Here is a 20,104-nt window from a genome sequence, read left to right as displayed (position 1 = left end):
AACAATGGGTGATGCCATCCAAGATAGAATTTTTAATAACATTTAAATCAGCTTAAAGTGTTATACACTTCTCCTTTTCATAGCTGCCATTTCTATCCTTTTAGCATATTCTTTCCCCCTTATTCCTTAACCCTTAAACTGACAGATCTGTCTAAAGCCCTGAGATGGGATGTTTTGTGAGTTCTTTAGTTTCACTCCCTTGTCCACTTGCTTGATCTGCTCTGGCTCTAAACCAGGCTTTCTCAACCTACTGACATTTTGGGTCAGAAAATTCTTTGTCATGGGGGCTGCCCTGTGCACTGTAGAATGTTTAACAGCATCCCTGTCCTCTACCCACTAGATTCCAGTAGCACCTGCTCCACAACTGTGACAACTAAATATGTCTCTAGATGTTGCCAAATGTCCCCAAGAAGACAAAAGTGACCCTGGTTGAGAACCAGTGTTCTAGGCAAATACCCCATCCTGCCACAGAACATATTCAGAAGCTGTTTCTATGAAAACTTCCCTAAGGTGGGCTTCCCTGGTGGCGCAGTGGTTGGGAGTCCACCTGCCGATTCAGGGGACACGGGTTCATGCCCCGGTCTGGGAAGATCACACATGCCACGGAGCAGCTGGGCCCGTGAGCCATGGCCGCTGAGCCTGCGCGTCTGGAGCCTGTGCTCCGCAATAGGAGAGGCCACAACAGTGAGAGGCCCGCTTACCACAAAAAACAAAAAAGAAGAAACAAAAAACAGAAAACTTCCCCAAGGTGTTGCGGTCTTATTCCCCACAGTGTGACTCTTCCTGGCTTCAGATGAATTTCAGGCGCCTGTCCTTCTCTGGATGGCAGTAACCTCCCTCCAGCCCCAGGTGAGGATTCTGGGCAGGTGCATGGTTCATGCTGGCTTCTACTGGCCACTGGTTAACCCCGCAACTGGATTTGCCCTTTCCACACCTTAACTTGCTCCATATCTCCCTCAGCTGATTTATAACCCTGTGATGTGTCTTTAATTACAGAGTTAGGCTATCTTGAGTGATCACTTCATTTCTAAACACAATGTAATGGACTTTCTTCCTGGCTTGCTCAATAATCAGTATTACTAAAAAATCAAGCCAAGAGCGTCCTCTCTCTCTCTCTGTCTGTGTTTTTCCAGATCTTCTTTCCAAAGTAAACCATAAATGGTCCACTCCTTAAGCTTACATCATTTTCTTTTGTCCCTGGCATCTAGACCACTGAAAAAATGTCATTTGGAGCCATCCCAGTAAGTTTACAATCAAGCACTCCACCACATAATTCTTTAGTGGGCTCTTGCCAATTGTACATTGTCATATTTTGATGAATATCCTCATTTCGAAGGTTCTGTGATTTGTCCTAGTCTACTTCAAGACTTTTACATATATCTTTTCTTCCATATTTTGAGAAGTTTGTAGTTTACTTTTGAGATCTTTGGCAAAGCTGCAGAAGACAGAGCAATCCCATGGTTTGTCTGACTTTTTATCTTCCTTTTGCTATTGAAACATAGATCATTTTTCCTTTATGAAATAATACATTTTAATTTCTTGATTTTTTCAGAAATTTGCTGATATAAACATTTTCATTTTATAATGCTCATTCCTAGCCAGGACTACTGAATTCTAGACACTTCCTAGTCCCAACTCAAGAGAAAACATTTTGAAAATTAACTAATTCAATTTATAATTCACCTCTCAACCATGAGTTCTTCTTTTATCATACTCAATCTGGTTTCCAACTCTGCTATCATTTCATTCAATGTTATACTTACATTATACTGGAATTACATTGGGTAGAGACCTGGGTTCAAATTCAATTGGTACCACTTATTATATGTACTGTACAACTTTAGGCAAATTACTTAGCCTCTCTGAGCCTCAGTTTTCTCATTTGTAAGAGTGAGATCATATTTTCTTTACTTATTTCTGATATTTTTTGCTTATTTTGTGAGAATTAACAGAGATCATGTAAAAAGGCTTTGTGGACTTTAAAAACTATCCAAATATAAAGCTTTATTGTTATTTCCTTCTGATTACCTTCCTTCACCCCCCAAATCTATCCCAGACATGCTTTACCACTATACCCACAGCTCATAGCTCTTCCTTCTTTCAAAACCATCTCAGATTTTGTTTTGCTCACAACCCTCCACTTGTAAATGGTGAATGAAAATACTCTCATATTACAGGTGAGGAAAATAAGACATACATAAGGAAAAATAAGATAAAATGAGGAAATAGCATGCTTGAGCAAGTAGTTTAAGTTTTAAACACACATATGATTGTAATATGCCTCCAATTCAAATAAAATTCCTCTAAAAGGCTGACAACACGTCATCTGAAAGATATCACTAGAATTTTTTAGTTTCAAAGTAATCTATCAATTAATGATATATAAATATACAATTATTTCAGATTTCAGGTGAGGACTGTTATATCATCAAACATTAAATGGTAATATTTCTCTAAAAGTTTTTTTAGTAATTATGCACTATATTTCTGACTCTTCTGGACTCAACTCTGAACTTTTCTGAACTCTGAGCAATTACCTTTTCTAGTTCTTGATCTTGCCGATTCATAAGCGTTTTCCAGTGTTCATAAAGCTCAACATCTTTGGTTTGAATGTCCTTCAAAGTTCCTTCTCTTAGAACACTTCCATCTTTCATGGCTATGATCTAAGGAAAGCACATATTAGAAGAATTGTGACGAAAATCCTTAATTGGCCAAGAGAATTATCTTTATCTCAGAAAACATTTATATAATTGTAATATAAAAATTAATGAAATTTCTTTTAAACTCTTACCCAGTCAGCATGTGTTAGATATTGTAATTTGTGAGTCACAAGAACAAGTGTCCTCTTGTCATCTTGGAGAAATTTCAAAATCCCTTCCTGCATTAAGTGATCACTCAAGTGAATGTCCAAGGCAGAAAATGGATCATCCTACAACAAGTAAAATGGAGAGATGATGAAAAATTTTTATATTCTCTTTGTAACTAAACCCTCCAGAAAGCAGAAATACAAATAACTAAAGGCAGATTATCTCACAAATCCTATTTATAATAAACAGACTCTGAATAACTTTAAATTACAAAAAAGGTACTAAATTAAAAATGAAGCTTTTATTTTCTCTTTCACTTAAAAACTAATTTAAAAAGTAAATAACAGTATTCGAAGTAGTTTGAATTCTTATGTATAGAATATCCAAGTTCAAAAACCAACATTACTTGACAACCTATAACAAAACACGAAAACAAAGAATGAAATGATAATTCGAGTTTATCAATTGAATGAAATGATAATTGGAGTTTATCAATAAACTTTATCAATAAAGTTTAAATAATAAAAATAGGTGTAGACTCTAGACCAAGATGGCAACATAGGAGGCTCCTGAATTTCTCTCCTACCATGGACACACTGAATATACAGCTACACATGGAGCAATTCCCTCTGAAAGAAATCCAGAAACTAGTTGAGTGATTCTGGCACATTAAGCAACTGAGAAAATATATCAAAATAAGTAGGAAAGGCTGAGACACACTCTCACCATAAACTCCACCCCTGGAAAATTCACAAATATGTGGAGATGAAACAACATGCTCCTGAACAACTAATGGGTCAAAGAAGAACTCAAAAGAGGAAATCAAAAACTATCTTGAGATGAATGAAAATGAAACACAACATATCAAAACTTATGGGATGCACCAAAAGCAGTCCTAAAAGAATTTTATAGCAATAAATGCCTATATTAAGAAAAAAGAAAGACCTCAAATAAACAACTTAACTTTACACCTCAAAAAAACTGGAAAAAAAGAACAAACTAAGCCCAAAGTTAGTAGAAGGAAGGAAATAACAAATATCAGAGTGGAAATATATAAAATCCAGACTAACAAGACAATGAAACTAGGAGCTGATTTTTTGCAAAGGTAAACAAAATGGATAAACCTTTAGCTAGGTTCACCAAGAAAAAATGAGAGGATTCAGATAAAATTATAAATGAAAAAGGCAACGTTACAATTCATACCACACAAATACAAGGGATCATAAGACTACTATGAAAAATGATATACCTACAGACTGGACACCTAAATGACATGGATAAATTCCTAGAAACAAACACCTACAGAAACTGAATCATGAAGAATTAGAAAATCTGAACAGACCAATTACTGGCAAGTGAGTTGAATCAGTAATCAAAAAACACCGCCCAACAAACAGAGGTCCAGGAACAGATGGCTTCAGTGGTGAATTCAACCAAACATTTAAAGAAGAATTAATACCAATCCTTCTCAAACTTTCCCAAAAAACAGAAGAGGAAAGAACACTTCCAAACTCATTTTACAAAGCTAGCATAAAGACACCACAAGAAAAGAAAATTACAGATCAATGTCTCTGATGAACATAGATGCAAAAATTCTCAACAAAATATTAACAAACTGAATTCAACAGTCAGTAAAATATTCAAACACCATGACCAAGTTGGATTTATTCCAGGGATGCAAGGATGGTTCAACATTTGTAAATCAATGTGATACACCACAATAATAAAATGAAGGATAAAAATCATATGATAAACTCAATAGATGCAGAAAAAGCATTTGACAAAGTTCAACATTCAATCATGATAAAAATTCTGAATGAAGTAGGTATTGAGGGAACATACCTCAACATAATAAAGGTCATATATGACAAGCCCACAGCTAACATCATACTTAATGGTAAAAAGCTGAAAACTGTCCCTCTAAGATCAAGAACAATGCCAACTCTCACTACTTTTATTGAACATAGTACTGGAAGTCCTAGCCAGAGCAATTAGTCAAGAAAAAGAAATAAAAGACATCCAAATGGGAAAGGAAGAAGTAAAACTATCCCTATTTGCAGATGACATTTTTCTATAGAAGACCCTAAAGATTTCATCAAAAAACTAACAGAACTAATGAACAAGGTCAATAAAGTTGCAGGATACAAAATCAATATACCAAAATCAGTTGCACTTCTATACACTAATAACAGACTATCAGAAAGAGAAATTAGGAAAACAACCCCATTTGTAATTGCATCAAAAATAATAAAATGTTTAAGGAATAAACTTAATAAACTTAAGAATAAAATGTCTAAGGAATAAACTTAACCAAGGAGGTAAAAGACCTGTGCACTGAAAACTCTAAGACACTGATGAAAGAAACTGAAGAAAATACAAATAAATGGAAAGATGTCTTGTGCTCATGGATTGGAAAAATTAATATTGTTAAAATGTCCATACTACCAAAAATGATCTAGAGGTTCAATGCAATCCCTATCAAAATTCCAATGACATTTTTCACAGAAATGAATCAAACAATTCCAAACTTTGTATAGAACCACAAAAGACCCCTAATAACCAAAGCAGTCTTGAGAAAGAATAACAAAGCTGGAGGTATCATACTTCCTGATTTCAAACTGTATTACAAAGCTATCATAAACAAAACAGTATCTTACTGGCATAAAAACAGACACATAGATCAATGGAAAAAACACAGAGAGCCCAGAAATAAACTCATGCACATATGGTCAATTAATTTACAACAAAGGGGCCAAGAATATACAATGGGGGAAGGGTAATCTCTTTGATAAATGGTGCTGGGAAAATTGGACAGCCACATGTAAAAAAAATGAACCTGGACCACTATCTTACATCACACATAAAAATCAGCTCAAAATGAATCAAAGACATGAACATAAGACCTTAAACCATAAAACTCCTAGGAGAAAACATAGTGGATAAGCTCCCTGACATTGGTCTTGGCAATGCTTTTTTAAGATTCTGATACCAAAAACAAAAGGAACAAATGCAAAAATAAACAAGTGAGACTGCATCAAACTAAAAAGATTTTGTACAGTAAAGGAAACCATCAACGAAATGAAAAGGCAACTTATGAAATGGGATAAAATATTTGCAAATCATATATATGATAAGTGGTTAATATCCAAAATATATACAGAACTCATACAACTCAATAGCAAAAAGACTCCAACAATCCAATTTAAAAATGGTCAGAGGATCTGAATAGATATTTTTCCAAAGAAGACATACAAATGGCCAACAAGAACATGAAAAGATGCTCAATATCTTTAATTATCTGGGAAATACAAATCAAATTATGAGATATCACCTCTCATCTGTTAGATAGGTTATTATCAAAAAGACAAGAAATAACCAATGTTGGTGAGGATGTGGAGAAAAGAGCACTCTTGTGCACTGTTGGAAATGTAAATTCGTGCAGCCACCATGGAAAAAAAGTACGGACGTTCCTCAAATTTTTAAAAATAGAACTACCATATGATCCAGCAATTCCACTTTTGGGTATTTAGTTAAAGGAAATGAAATCATTATCTCAATGTTCATTAAGAACTTCCATATTCATTATAGCATTATGTACAATAGCCAAGATATGGAAACAACCTAAATGTCCATCAATGGATGAATGGGTAAAGACAATGTGAAAAATTATTCATCCATAAAAAGGTAGGAAATTCTGCCATTTGTGATGGCATTGTGCCAAGTAAAATAAGTCAAACAGAGAAAAACAGATATTATATGCTCTCACTTATACGTGGAATTCAAAATTTAAAAAAAAGTGAACTCATAAATTCAGAAAACAAATTGGTGTTTGCCAGAGGTGGGGATGCGGGGTTGGGGAAAATGGGTGAAAGTGGTCAAAAGGTACAAACTTCCAGTTGTAAGATAAACATGTCCTCGGGATAGAATATATAGCACTACGACTATAGTTAATAATACTGTATTGCATATTTGAAAGTAGTTAACAGAGTAGATCTCTGACACTGGGCAATTTTTCAAACTCAGTCACTTCATCTGTAAAATGGGTATAATAAAGAGACCTGTCAGAGAGCACACAGGTTTGCTGCAAAGATCAAATAATGTTGTAAAAGTCTCTGTAAAATATTTTAAAAGCATTATTTTATTATTATTTTCTTATAAATAAAGCTGTGGTGATTAACTGTGCTAAACCCTTTAAAGCACCACAGTGAGAATTTAGTGACTTCCAGGAATCTCTTAACGAGGAAGAGTGCAGTGGTTAAGGACACAGGCTATGGAATTAGATCACCTGGGTTTGTATCCTTGCTTCACTATACTATCTGTGTGACCTTGGATAAATTATCCCTCAAAGCCTCAACATTATCATTGCATAAATAAAGGTAACATTAATAATAACAATATCAAACCTAATAGGGTTATTGTGAGGATGAAGTGAGTTCATGTACATAAAGTATTTAGAATCATGAGTAGGTTATAAAAAGCCCTTAATAATGATTGCTATCATGTATATGGCTTCATTATGTGGCATCATGGCTTCATTATGTGGCACCTTGGTGTTGCAGTAAAATGTAACCTTTTATATAACTTAATAATAATCTAGAGTTGATGGATTGCTGATCATTTCTCACGATTCAGTTTGTGTATTAACATTCTGGGGAGATACTTTCTTTAAAGAGTGCAAGACAATTTGACAAATGGCCAAATCAGTGAATGGTCAATTCTTCATTTTCAGTAATATATTATTTATTTTTATATACATATATATGGTTCTCACTAATATAGTCTTTCCTGTATTCAATGAATATGTTTTAGTAGTATACTCTTTATGGACACATTTTTGGAAATAACCTCTTAAAAATATATTCACTGATACAGCACATTTATAGATGCTACAAAGCTTTAAAAATAACTAATATGTTTGATATATAATCAAGATGTTTCACATGACTTTGATACAGCGTAAAGGCTAATTTGATAAAGGTTAACTAGAGATCAGAGCAAAATGTAAAACCTTAACTGATTATTTGTACAAGTAAGATCCTTAAAGATAGGAATAACAAAGGAGAAAACCTTGTTTCCTTTACCCAGCACATAAGACGGCACTGATGACATTCACTAACCACTGATGGATGGAAAGGAAGAAGGATGGAAGGAAGGAGAGAGAGAGGGAGGGAGAGAGGGAAAGGAAAGAAAAAGACAACACAGGTAGTAACTTGAGAGTAAAACTTTTAAAAAAATACCAGAGAATCTTAGCTGATCAGAAAAACAGTACTCAAAAGACATGGAGTTCTAGCCCAGACTGTATCACTCACTAGTCATTATTCCTTGAGTAAGGCACTTGACCTTTCTATGTATAAGTTTCCTCACTTCACATGAGGATACCATCTACCCTAGCAGCACAGTCATAAGAATCAAATGAGATAATACTGAGATTCAAAGTGCTTTGTGAATTTTTAAACAATGGAAGTGTAAGATATTTTCATTTGGGGGAAATTGTTAAAACACATCAACAGTATTCTGTTGCTGCTAAAACGTTATTCAATTTTAGGCTACAATTAAGAAACTATAATATTTAGATCATAAGATCTATTAGTTTTAAGATTATGTGATTTAATCAGAGTGCATCTAGAACACGCTTTTTCAAAGGGACCCTGACAAACACTATTACATCCAGAATTAAGAAAAGGTAAAAAAAAAAGTTATTAAAATTATATTATTGTCAAAGAATTAAAAATATTAAGCTTGCTTAGCCTAGAAAAAAGTAAATTAAGGCAAGTAATGACAATAAAATATTGAACTTTGGCTATATAAAAGAAATATATTTGCTGCTGCAGAAGCAGAATGGGAATCAATTAATGGAAAATACACAGAAGCAGATTTCAATCACATAATAACTTTCCAATAATGAAAGCTATCTGCAGCAGGCAGAATAATGGTCCCCAAAGATGTCCATGTTCTAATTCTCAGAACTTGTGACTATGTTACCTTAATCGCAAATGGGACTTTGCAGATACACTCATACCTCGTTTGATTGCACTTCACTTTATTGTGCTTTACAGAGTTGCGTATTTTTACAAATTGAAGAGTTGTGGCAACCCTGCATCTAGCAAGTCTATCGGCGCTATTTCTCCAACAGCATTTGCTCACCTCGTGTCTTTGTGTCACATTTTGGTAATTCTCACAATACTTTCAAACTTTTTCATTATTATTATGTTACAGTGATCTATGGTCAAGGATCTTTGATGTTACTATTGCAAGAAGATTATCACTTACTGAAGGCTCAGATGATGGGTAGCATGTTTTATCAATGATGTATTTTTTAATTAAGGTATGTACATTGTTTTTTTAGACATAATGCTATTGCACACTTACGAGATTACAGTATAGTAAACAAAACTTTTGTATGCACTTGGAAACCCAAAAATCACATGACTCACACTTTACTGTGATGCTCGCTTTATTATGATGATCTGGAACCAAACCTGCAATATCTCCAAGGTATGTCTATATGATTTAGATTAAAGACCTTGAGATGGGAAGATTATCCTGATGGGTCTAAACTAATTACATGAATCCTTGAAAGCAGAGAACTTCCCCAGATGTGAAGAGAGGGAGAAGTGAGTAGTAAAAATGGTCAGAGATGCTGGCTTTGAAGATGAAGGAAGGCCGCTGTGAGCCAAGGAATGAGGGCAACCTCTAGAGCTGGCAAAGGCAAGGAAGCCTTTTCTACCCGGTAGCCTCCAGAAGGGAACACAGCCCTGCAGACACTCTGATCTCAGCTGTGTGAGACCCATGTCGGATATCTAACCTACAGAACTATAGGGTAATAAATTTGTATTGTGTAAACCACCAATTATGGCAATTTGTTATGGCAACCCACACACGACCAACAAGGAAAGGATGCCTCAAAGATAAGCAATCTGTCTTCAGAGAGAGTCATCAAGAAGCTGTTAGAGATGATACAAAAAGCAATTCTATAATGAATGGCTGGGAATCCACAGTGTTAGCACTATGACTTCTTTGAATCCCATGATTCTACAACTGAAGTAAGGGTCATTAAATTGAAGGCAGTGGAATGAAATGGAGTAGAATACTACATTCAGAGAACCTCTGTCTCTTTCAGATTTCCAAGTCACTTGGTCCTCAGGTGGTTCAATCATTACTTGATCTCAAAGTTCAAGAAGTCATTCCTAGTTGCGGGTCCACCCATTATGAAAAGGATTTATAATTACGTAGGTTACTGCTAGATACTGGTATAGCTTTTATGGTGGTGTTTTCTGTAACATTTGGGGGACAGGTATTCTTAGGGACATTAACCTGAAGTGCACTTCCACCACTATGTCCAAATTCTACTCCCATCCCCAGTAATGGATCCAAATTTAGTGGAAAACTCCATGAAATCTGAAGATATTCGATTTTAGATGGAGTGAAAACTCTAAAGGAGGTTGGAGAACCAGATTTATAAATGATTAATAACTGCACAGAAGGAGAAAGCAGGGGAAGGATGTATTTACATAGGCTGCTGGTCTCTAATATACACTGTCTATTTGTAAGCTAAGTTATTTTGGCTACATCCTTCTGGAGAAACCAAACTAGAGCAAATTCATAATCAACATAATCATCGAATTTTATTTGTGGATCCATAGGTAGAAGCAAGTTATCAACCCAGGATATAAATACAAGACAATCATCTATGGAGCTTTTTTAAGATACAGATTCTAAACTCTGCCTTTATAGATTATGATTCAGTGGTCTAGGCTAGTATCAAGATTTCTAAGAATAATTTCAGGAAGCTTCACAGATATATCTTATCCACAGCCTGAGTTGCATACTTACTAACCCCTATGTCCACCAAGAGTATATTTTCCAGCCCCTCTTTTTTTGCTAGCAAATATAAATGAGAAGACCTATGATCCTGTCCAGTTCATCCAGCACCATCCATACTCTTTCACTAATGATCCTCATGGTTTAAAAACTCATATAAGTAACCATTTCGGCACCTCAGTCCCTCTGGATCCCCCAACTCTCATCTTGATGTTGATTTGATTTGTACTCGGAGGATCTGTCTCCCCTTAATTCTCTGTAATTTCACAAGTTAAACTGTCTTTCCTTGAGTTATTTGACTTGTCTCTTTAAAGACTCATTTGTCTAGAGGGAAAAATGAAATAGAAAGAAATGAAAAGGCCATATTCTTACCAAGAAGACAATGTTGGTATTTTGATAGAGAGCTCGGGCCACACAGATTCTTTGCCTCTGACCCCCACTCAAGTTGATGCCCTAGAGAAGAAATATCCATAAACATCCACCTTTTATATTAGTAGATGATCTGTTGATAAAAAAATCCCTTTAAAATACAAACTTCTCTAAAAGAATCTTCAATTAATGGTAATTTATTAATTAAATTGTGATAACATTAGTAAGATAAAATGCAAGCTGTTTAGTGGTCAATACATGAATTATATTAAGGTAATTTCTGACTGATAACATTAATCCTCTTTTCACTCTGATAGAGAACTCTGCTGCACCAAAGCATTAATAACCATAAACCAAGGTGAGTGCTGAAGATGCAAGTAATCCCCAAATTGTTTCTAGTTTCATGAATTGTGTCTGTAGTATACTGAACACATGCCTCTTAAATTCGATATTACAAGTTTTGTTCAACAGAACTACACAGCAATATGCTTTTATAATCAAGTACTGATTATAAAAATTTGAAAAACTAGTATTTATTGAGCATTTAGTATGCGCCAGGCTGGTGTGAATGGCTTTCCATTCCTTATTTCTATTATTCGTCAGAGCAATTTCAATGTGGAGGCATTATTCCCCACATGGAAATGAAGACTCAGAGAAGTCCAGGTCATGTCTTAAGCACTCTACTAGGTTACAATAAAGAACAGACATGAATAACACAGACTACAGAGTTGGACCAATCCCACCTGCACCAATGACTCTGACTGGGCAAGTTCCTTAACCTTTCTCAGCCTTGGTCTTCTTGGCTGCAATACACTGATAACAAAACACCCATATAACAGATTTGCTGTAAAAGTAAATAATGCTCATAAAGCCTTTTGCCCAGTACTTGCCGCCTATAAGAGTCAAAAATTTTAGCCAACATTGTTATAAATGATTACATACAGGTATAAATATTTTTTCAGCTAGTCACAGAACAGTATGACGCCAATGTAAAACCTGTTTACACAAAGGAAAAAGAACCTTTTAACTGGAATAAATGGATGTTGACAAGAGTGGAAGAAGTTGTCAGAAGCAATCTCAGTTTCCAAACCAATTTAAAGTAAACTCCAAATAAGTAAAAATACATTTGATCAAAGTCAGGGACTGATTCCCTTCCCTTGAAAACTCTCAAGCAGCTAGCAAAATGTGAAGTGTATGCTAGCACAGGAGTACGTAAGCACAGGAGTCCTTAGGTTAGTCAACAAATACCTAAGAGGCGTGGCATCAAGAACTCCTGTGCTCCTGTTCCCAGAACTTGTCACTCAGAAAACACATAATTCCAGAGCTCTCAGATTTTTCATGCTCCATGAAAGGTTAAAGACAACCAGAAGACTTTTCTAGATTTGTGTTCATTGTTTAATTAAACTACATACACATAGCTTACCCTCTCTCCAATTTCAGTTTGGTCTCCGAATGGTAGTAAGTCAATATCCGGCTGAAGAGAACAGGCATCTGTGACAGCTTTGTACCTTTGGGAGAAAATATTTTGAGTTTTTAGATCACTATTAATATACTGCCCATAAACTAAGTCCCAGGTCCAATGTCTTGGAAGCTGAAATAAAACACTTATTGAACAATTTAGTATATACTAGCCTCTACACTAGGCTTGTAGATACAAAGATAAATAGATATTTGTTCCCACTTTTATAAAACTATTAACAAGGATCTACTGTATAGCAGAGGGAACTATATTCAATGTCTTGTAATAACGTATAATGGAAAAGAATTTGAAAAAGAATAGATATAAATAAGTACAACTAAATCACTTTGCTGTATACCTGAAACTAACACAACATTGTAAATTATACTTCAGTGAAAAAAGTGGTTAAAATTTTTTTTAAAAAAAAACTATTAAATGGAGCAGAAGATTGACATAGAACCATATAATAAAAATGTACCTTGTTAGGTACTGAATATTATAGATGGGTAGGTATAAAGTGCTCCTAGAATACACAGGAAGAAATGACCGACTGCTCTGAGAAATTAGTGACGTCTTTGAGAGGGGGCGAGTTGTAAGGTGTATCCAGAAAGATGAGCTGTAATTTGCCAGGAATGAAAATGAGGGAAGGGAGGCTTAAGGAACTGCAGGAAGGTGAACAAGTTCACGGTGCATGTGAGGGATAAGAGGAGGCTCACTGGGGCTAAAGCATGGGTTATAGGTGGGGAATCTGTGTCCACAATCATGATGCTGAAAGGGAGGAGAAAACGGAAGACGATGAGGACTGATGTACTCAAGTTGACCTAAGGCTGGATCTGGAAATTGGACGGACTGGAAATACAGGGAAGCATGGGCACTGGGAGTGCTAGGGAAAATATCCATGGTTTCATTTTCTCAATCACCTGGTCTTAAAATATTCAAGTCATTCTTGATTCTTCCCTTTTCTTCCCCCTGCTCTTATTTTGTCCATTCTTATTCTAGAATGCTTTTCTGTCAACCATCTCTTCTTCTTCCATTTCTACAGTCACTGCCAAGTGCAGGCAACAAACACAGCATGCCTGGATCATTATCTCAACAAACTTCTAAATGTCTTTTTGCTCCTAATACAGATTCATCCCACATAAATCTCTTATGACACTGCCAGATCACATTTACTTTGCTAGTCCCCTTTCTGACACTTGCTGTGCCTCCTGAGAATGTCAGATTTATATCCGGCTGGCTTTTAAGGCACTTGACTGTCTCATCTCAGCCTTCCTTTACAATCTAGTTTGCTGCCATCAATACACACAGATCCCTGTCTGGTTTGTTCCCAGGCCCCAAACAATCCCATGTAATTTGAGTTTTTCCTCCCCCACTTTCCTCTCCCTTCCCCCTTCCTCATGCTTCTCCCCAGACCTAATTTTCCTTAACATTCAGAACCCAGCTCAGGGTCTTAGGACACTCCCTACCCCTCATGCAGGTGGCTTAAGGAAAGGGTCTTGCCTTTGTACACTCCAGCGCGTGTTTAAAAGATGACTGAAAGAGGACGTATTCTGGCTGCTCCGAGTAACCAGACCCCTCAGATCCCGTATTCCTTTTCTTCTGTCCACGGTTAACCCTTCTTCTGCTCCTTACTGAGATTTTTCTTCTGTTTACCAACAACCTCAGCACCATGCCCACCCCCTCCGCACACATACATACACACTTCGGTTTCGGCTGTTTATTTTTGGTGTACAAATTCTTCTCAATAATTGTATAGGATGGGCTGAAACTTCCAACGAGGCTTCTCTTACAAGAGTCGACTTAATAGACCAGGTGATGAGGATGGATGCAGGGCAAACAGAGAAGAAAGGAAGTCCCGATACAAAGACTCCAGAACCAGGGGATAAGGGTGGGGGGATAAATTGGGAGACTGGGATTGACATATACACTCTACTATATGTAAAACAGATAACTAATAAGAACCTGCTCTATAGCACAGGGAACTCTACTCAGTACTCTGTAATGGCCTATGTGGGAAAAGAATCTAAAAAAGAGTGGATATATGTATATGTATAACTGGTTCACTTTGCTGTACACCTGAAACTAACACAACATTGTAAATCAACTATAATCCCATAAAAATTTAAAACAAAAAGACTCCAGAAACCGTGAACCAAAGATAGGAATTAGAAATAGTTGCTCATTTGAGTTCTAAATTTCATACATTCAAAATTACCTCTGTTTGTTGAAAGGACTTCCAAAGGTAATATTTTCTTCCACTGTAGCATTTAATAGCCAAGGCTTTTGAGCTGCGTAAGCCACAGAATACCTGTTCCTACTGGAAAATGGAAAAGAAAAACAAAACACAGCAAGGGTGCTGTGCTGAATCTGTATTTTAGTATAACAAAGAAAAATGAAAGTTGATAAAATATCTCAAAGACAGAAATGGGGAACTTCTAAAAGAGAACATTTTAACCACCATCAACCTTATTAATTAATGGTTAAATATTCCACTAAATTAAAGGGATGAGAACTTAATTAAAACAACACACAAGGTGCAAATTTTATTTTGGTATGCTAAAGAAGTATTTTATGGTATGAACTATTAATTAAAATGTTATTTTTTTAAATGACTATAATTTTAAAAATAATTTAAAGATATATAGCAATTAACTCTCTAATAGCCACGGATATTTTACTTTATATTACAAGCATTTTACATAACTCTGAATTTTATATGAATATCTTTAAAAAGATGTGAATTAATACTGTAATTATAGTATGTGTTTGTGGCTTAATTGCATGAACATATTTTAAAGTAATAGATAATATTAATAGATAATATAAATATTTCAAAACAAAGAGTGATCTTGAGGAGTCCATTTCAATAACGAAACTACACATTTAAAAACCACATATTTCAATACATATTGAAATAGTTTATTTTTAAAAAATGATAGCCTCCTCCCTGTCCCCCATTTTTTTGGCTTGCAAATTCTACCAGATGTCTATACATCAGATTTTAATTTGCAATAATTAGGAAAATGCATGTGAGTTGAAGATACAGAAGATGATGAGATTGGGGTAGGGAAGGGGTCAACTTAAAATTCACACTTCCACAGTTAGTTTATGGTCTGTAAGTATTAATTAAGGAATTAAGGTTAAAAGAGAATAAAGTTAAGAGAAAAAAGTAAGAAATGCTCAGAGATCATCCTGAAACATTATGTTTTAGGAGTTTAGAAGGCATGATAATATATAGTGTGCTAGCAGTCTCTTAGAAAACCATCTGTGTGGTAAAACAGTGGTTCCCAACCTCTGGCATGTCTGTTTCCCCCCTCCCTGCCCCGGGTCCTTTAAGGTTTTTTTGTTTTGTTTTGTTTTTTGTTTTTAATGGATGAAGCACTTGGCTCTCCAGCTCCAGCTTAGAAGCAGATCCCATCACATTTTAACTCGTACACAATATACATATTAATTCTTATGCAATTTTATTTTATGAAATTCCAAATCCAGTTCGCTAAGAACATTTGAGTTTCAGCCAAAGTTGAGACCCATGTGACTCATGGAGAAGATAACAGTTGACACAATGGGCCATTTTGTTTGGCAAATTAGTTCTTTTAGCAGCCTCCAAATGTTGGGAACTACTGCTACTGGAAATATTGCTAGCGCATTTTAATAAATGACTTTGTGCGTTATCAGAATGAATAAAATGACTAGGAGTAAGAGATGGAGTATCAGGTAAAGTCTGATGAAGGAAGTTACTCTTATTAAACGCAGATTAAAATAGAAATAATACCTTCTGGTTGCTTCAAAAGAAGGTTCAGATTCATTTACACTGCAAGTGTGGCAAACAATGTTCATTAATTATGAAATATAAATATAGAATGAATGAGTGTACATATCAGGTAAAAGATAAACATTGAATATATAAAATAGCTACATTTCCCAAATAGTTTTTGATATGAGTCCTAAAGACAAACCAGATAAATGACTGTCTTCTTTTACATCTTCATCAGTGAGGAAATAATTACTTAGTAAGCTTCCAAAAGAAGGACAGCACTGTTCTCCTTCATATATAATTTGAGTTCATACAATGGACATGTTCTAGCCCCATCTCTGCTCCAACTACCTGTGTAGATTTAGGTAAACTTTGCAGAACAGTTTCCTAGTTTATACAAGAATTTGATGTTTCCAAGCGCTCCTTACCTTTAATATTTGAATTTAATCTATCTAAATTCCTAATCAGTTACCCTAAGGCATAACAAGAAATACTTTTTGCTCTCTAAACTTGAAGGGTTTAGACACAGCCTGGCCCTTAAGGAACTGGTAAGAAAGATGGACACGCACAATGCATGGTCACACTGCAACATTTGGGTATAATTAATTACTGATTGATATTATATATGTAAAACAAGGTGTTTGGCTAATTAAATTTAGTTATATCTATTTCATTGGGGAAAAAAACACCCAAGGACCTATTTTTTTATTATTCTAAATTTTAATATTTTAGTTGAACTCCATCATTCTGAATTCAAAAACCACACACATAATTAAAGTCTACAAGAACTCCAAGAATAGATCCTATTTCACTTTGGAAAGCATCATATGCTTTTGTGGAGAAAATGTACCTAAGTACATTACTTGGTGATGTTTGGCTTAGAGTTTCTAATGATAAGATTTTCACAACTGCACATTTCTGATGACATCATGGGGTGGTTAATAGAGGTATGGAAAAACAATCTCAGACTAAAACTTCCCTCTCAATAATGATTATTCTCTGATTTAAGTTGCTCATAAAAATAATGAAATGCACAATTTCCCAAGTGATATTTTCCACACAATATGCTTTAGATGGCAAAAATTTTGGATTTTATTTTATTATTTTTAGTGGTAAAAAAACAATAAATGAACTCAATGGTTTCATTTAATCTGAGGAAGAGAAAAAACAGATGAGGAAGAGCAGGTGTATGACAGAAATTAATGAATTGATTTTCCTATCGGCCATCCAGGTGGAAATGCCCATCAGACACTTGAAAATGTCAGCCCGAACTGGAGATATGAATTTGGAAGTCACCAATTTTTTTCAATTACTATTAATTAACTCCAACTATATGTATTTAATATCAATTGAAAAATATTTATTGATCACCCCCTAGTGCCAAAATACTAGAGATACAGTAAACAAAGAAAAGTCATTCCTTCTTTCATGTTGCTTTCTGTTTGGTGGGAGCGTGACAAGAGAATAAACACCATGACAGGTGAAGCAAAAGGTGATATTAGAGCACAGATGAAGGACACCCAATCCACCTTTGGCAAACCAGGGTAAATAGAGGAGTTGATGCCAGAGGGATAAGAGGGGGCTAGATGGAGAAAAGGTGAAGAATATTTCAGACCAAATAAAATACATATTGGATGACCTTAAAGTATCCTGGTCATACAAGGAGCTGATATAAATTTACCATTTCTGAAATGTGGGTGTCAATGGTGAGAGAAGAAAAGTATGAATTTTGAAAACAAGTGGTGAACAGCCGTAGCAAAGGAGCTCATAAACCGTTTTACAGAGTTTGAACTTTTCCACAGAGCCACAGAAAACACTAAAAGAATTTAAACAAGAAAGAGATAACACGTTCAGTTTATAAATATCACTCCAGTTGCAGAAAGTAACAAATAAATTGGAGGAAGATGGGAGGTAATACAGAGAGCCTTGAAGGCTGTCAGATACTGGAGATGAGAAGGCAGTGCCCTGACTTTGGGTGATGGTGAATGAATGAAGAGAAGTGGACACGTTCAAAGATACCTAGGATTATGTGATTGACAAGATGGGAAGGGATGGAAGGGAGGAAGGAGTGACAGACAGGGGACACAGATGAGGAAATGCATATGGTGGGGGAAGATATAAAATTCAGAATCAGACACATTCTGTCTGAGATACCTAAGGGATGTCAGAATGACCATGGCCAGAAAGCAGAATTTGAAGCTCAGGAGAGAGATCTGGTAAACAAATGAAGCCTTTGGGATGATTTTCCTTCATAATATATGCCTTAGATCCCAAGGACTTTGGATTCCTTCCTTTACTAGTGAAAAGCCAATAAATGACTTCAACAATGCTAGCTTACCACAACGAAGTGAACAAAGCAGCAGGAGTAGATAGAGGAAACTAAAATCATGGGAAGCTATGTGATGGCCCAGCAAATATAGAGAGAGGCAGAAAAGAAGGGGACAAAGACGGAACCTTGAAAAACATCACTATTTAACAAATGGCCAAGGAAGAGACATCTGCAGAAGGGATTGAGAGGAGCAGGCAAAAGTTCTAAGAGGAAAACTTGACTGTGAGTTTCACTGGAAACTAAGCAAGGAAACCTTCTGAAGAAGAAAGGTATGGGCAACAATGTCAAGTGGACAGGAGGTCAAAGGGGGAAGGGGAGGGTGGGACAAATTGGGAGATTAGGAATGACACACATACACTACCATGCATAAACTAGATAGCTAGCGGGAACCTGCTGTATAGCACAGGGAGCTCAGCTTGGTGCTCTGTGATGACCTAGATAGGTGGGATGGGGGGGCTGGGAGGGAGGTCCAAGAGGGAGGGGATATAGGTGTACATATAGCTGATTCACTTTGTTGTACAGCAGAAACTAACACAACACTGTAAAGCAATTATACTCCAATAAAAAATAAATAAATTTTTTTAAAGTGCACAGTGAATTTAATAACTAGGATGGCACTGATGGACTGGATAAGAATAGTTTCAGTGGAGTGGCAGAGGTAGACATGAGACTGCAGTAGACTGACGTGAGAGGAGAATAAAAGGAACTGGAGGGAAAGAGGAAAGACCTTTATTAATTTATTTAAAATATTTATTTATGTTGGCTGCACCAGGTCTTAGTTGGGGCATGCAGATTCTTAGTTGCGGCATGCGTGCAGGATCTAGTTCCCCAACCAGGGATCAAACCTGGGTCCACTGCATTGGGAGCATGAAGTCTTACCCACTGGACCACCAGGGAAGTCCCAGGAAAGGCCTTTTTATCTACAAAAAGAAGGTGAGAGAGTGGTAGTTGAAAGGGGCTGTGGGCTGAGATTAGGAAGATAACAGGGATGGAGATGGAAAGAGAGAGAGATAGAGAAAGAGAGAGAGAGAGAGCGAGAGAGAGAGAGAGAGGACAGTCCTGTGTGTCTACAAAAAGAAATGGAAAGAGCCCAGGTCTGGGTTAGATGTGAAGTAGATGAAAAGCAAAAGACAACATGCTTGGCTTGAGGGTGTCTCAGTCTAGGAAGGAGACCAGCCCACATTATTTATTTGAACAAAGTGCAGAAGGACCAGAAGAGAAGGTACATTTCAATCCACCTGGGAAAATTAGAGAAGATTTTGTCAAAGATACAACATCAGAGTTGACACCAGAAAAAAAGAGTGAGGCCACCAACCTGGGAGAGGGCATTACAGAGGAGGTATGTGTATTTGAAAGCTACCTGCAGTCCAGTGTTACTGGAACACAATGGAAAGGGTGGGTGGAATGGCAGGATAAGCACTTAGGAAGTTAGATAGGGACCACATCGGGAAAGGCCCTTTTATGCAAAGGTGTCTAGAATATTTCTTCTCCGCTTTGGCCAGTCAAGAAAATAATTATAAGCAAGAAGAAAGTAATTAGATTTTCATGTCAAAAGGTAAATCTCA

The 20,104-nt window shown here is 36.1% G+C and overlaps 1 protein-coding gene across 11 annotated transcripts in view; it reads right to left on the bottom strand.

Annotated features, from left to right (window-relative positions):
- Positions 1-20,104, bottom strand: part of ABCC9 (ATP binding cassette subfamily C member 9) — a gene marked incomplete at both ends in the record, with an annotated part of 138,976 nt that overhangs the window by 53,630 nt on the left and 65,242 nt on the right. For 7 of the 11 annotated variants that reach the window (XM_079716026.1, XM_079716030.1, XM_079716034.1 and 4 more), the window contains 6 exons: positions 2,538-2,663; positions 2,792-2,929; positions 11,001-11,081; positions 12,421-12,505; positions 14,672-14,773; positions 16,229-16,267. In XM_079716026.1, coding sequence (XP_079572152.1) covers positions 2,538-2,663; positions 2,792-2,929; positions 11,001-11,081; positions 12,421-12,505; positions 14,672-14,773; positions 16,229-16,267 — 571 coding nt within the window. The remainder of the gene's footprint in view (positions 1-2,537; positions 2,664-2,791; positions 2,930-11,000; positions 11,082-12,420; positions 12,506-14,671; positions 14,774-16,228; positions 16,268-20,104) is intronic. The other 4 variants (XM_079716032.1, XM_079716033.1, XM_079716036.1 and 1 more) reach the window with 2 other exon arrangements.

This window comes from Hyperoodon ampullatus, assembly GCF_949752795.1.
Source record: "Hyperoodon ampullatus genome assembly, chromosome: 11".
In the NCBI taxonomy this organism is placed as follows: Eukaryota; Metazoa; Chordata; class Mammalia; order Artiodactyla; family Ziphiidae; genus Hyperoodon; species Hyperoodon ampullatus.
The sequence above is the reverse complement of the archived record's forward strand: the minus strand, read 5'-3'. Positions and strand labels throughout refer to the sequence as shown.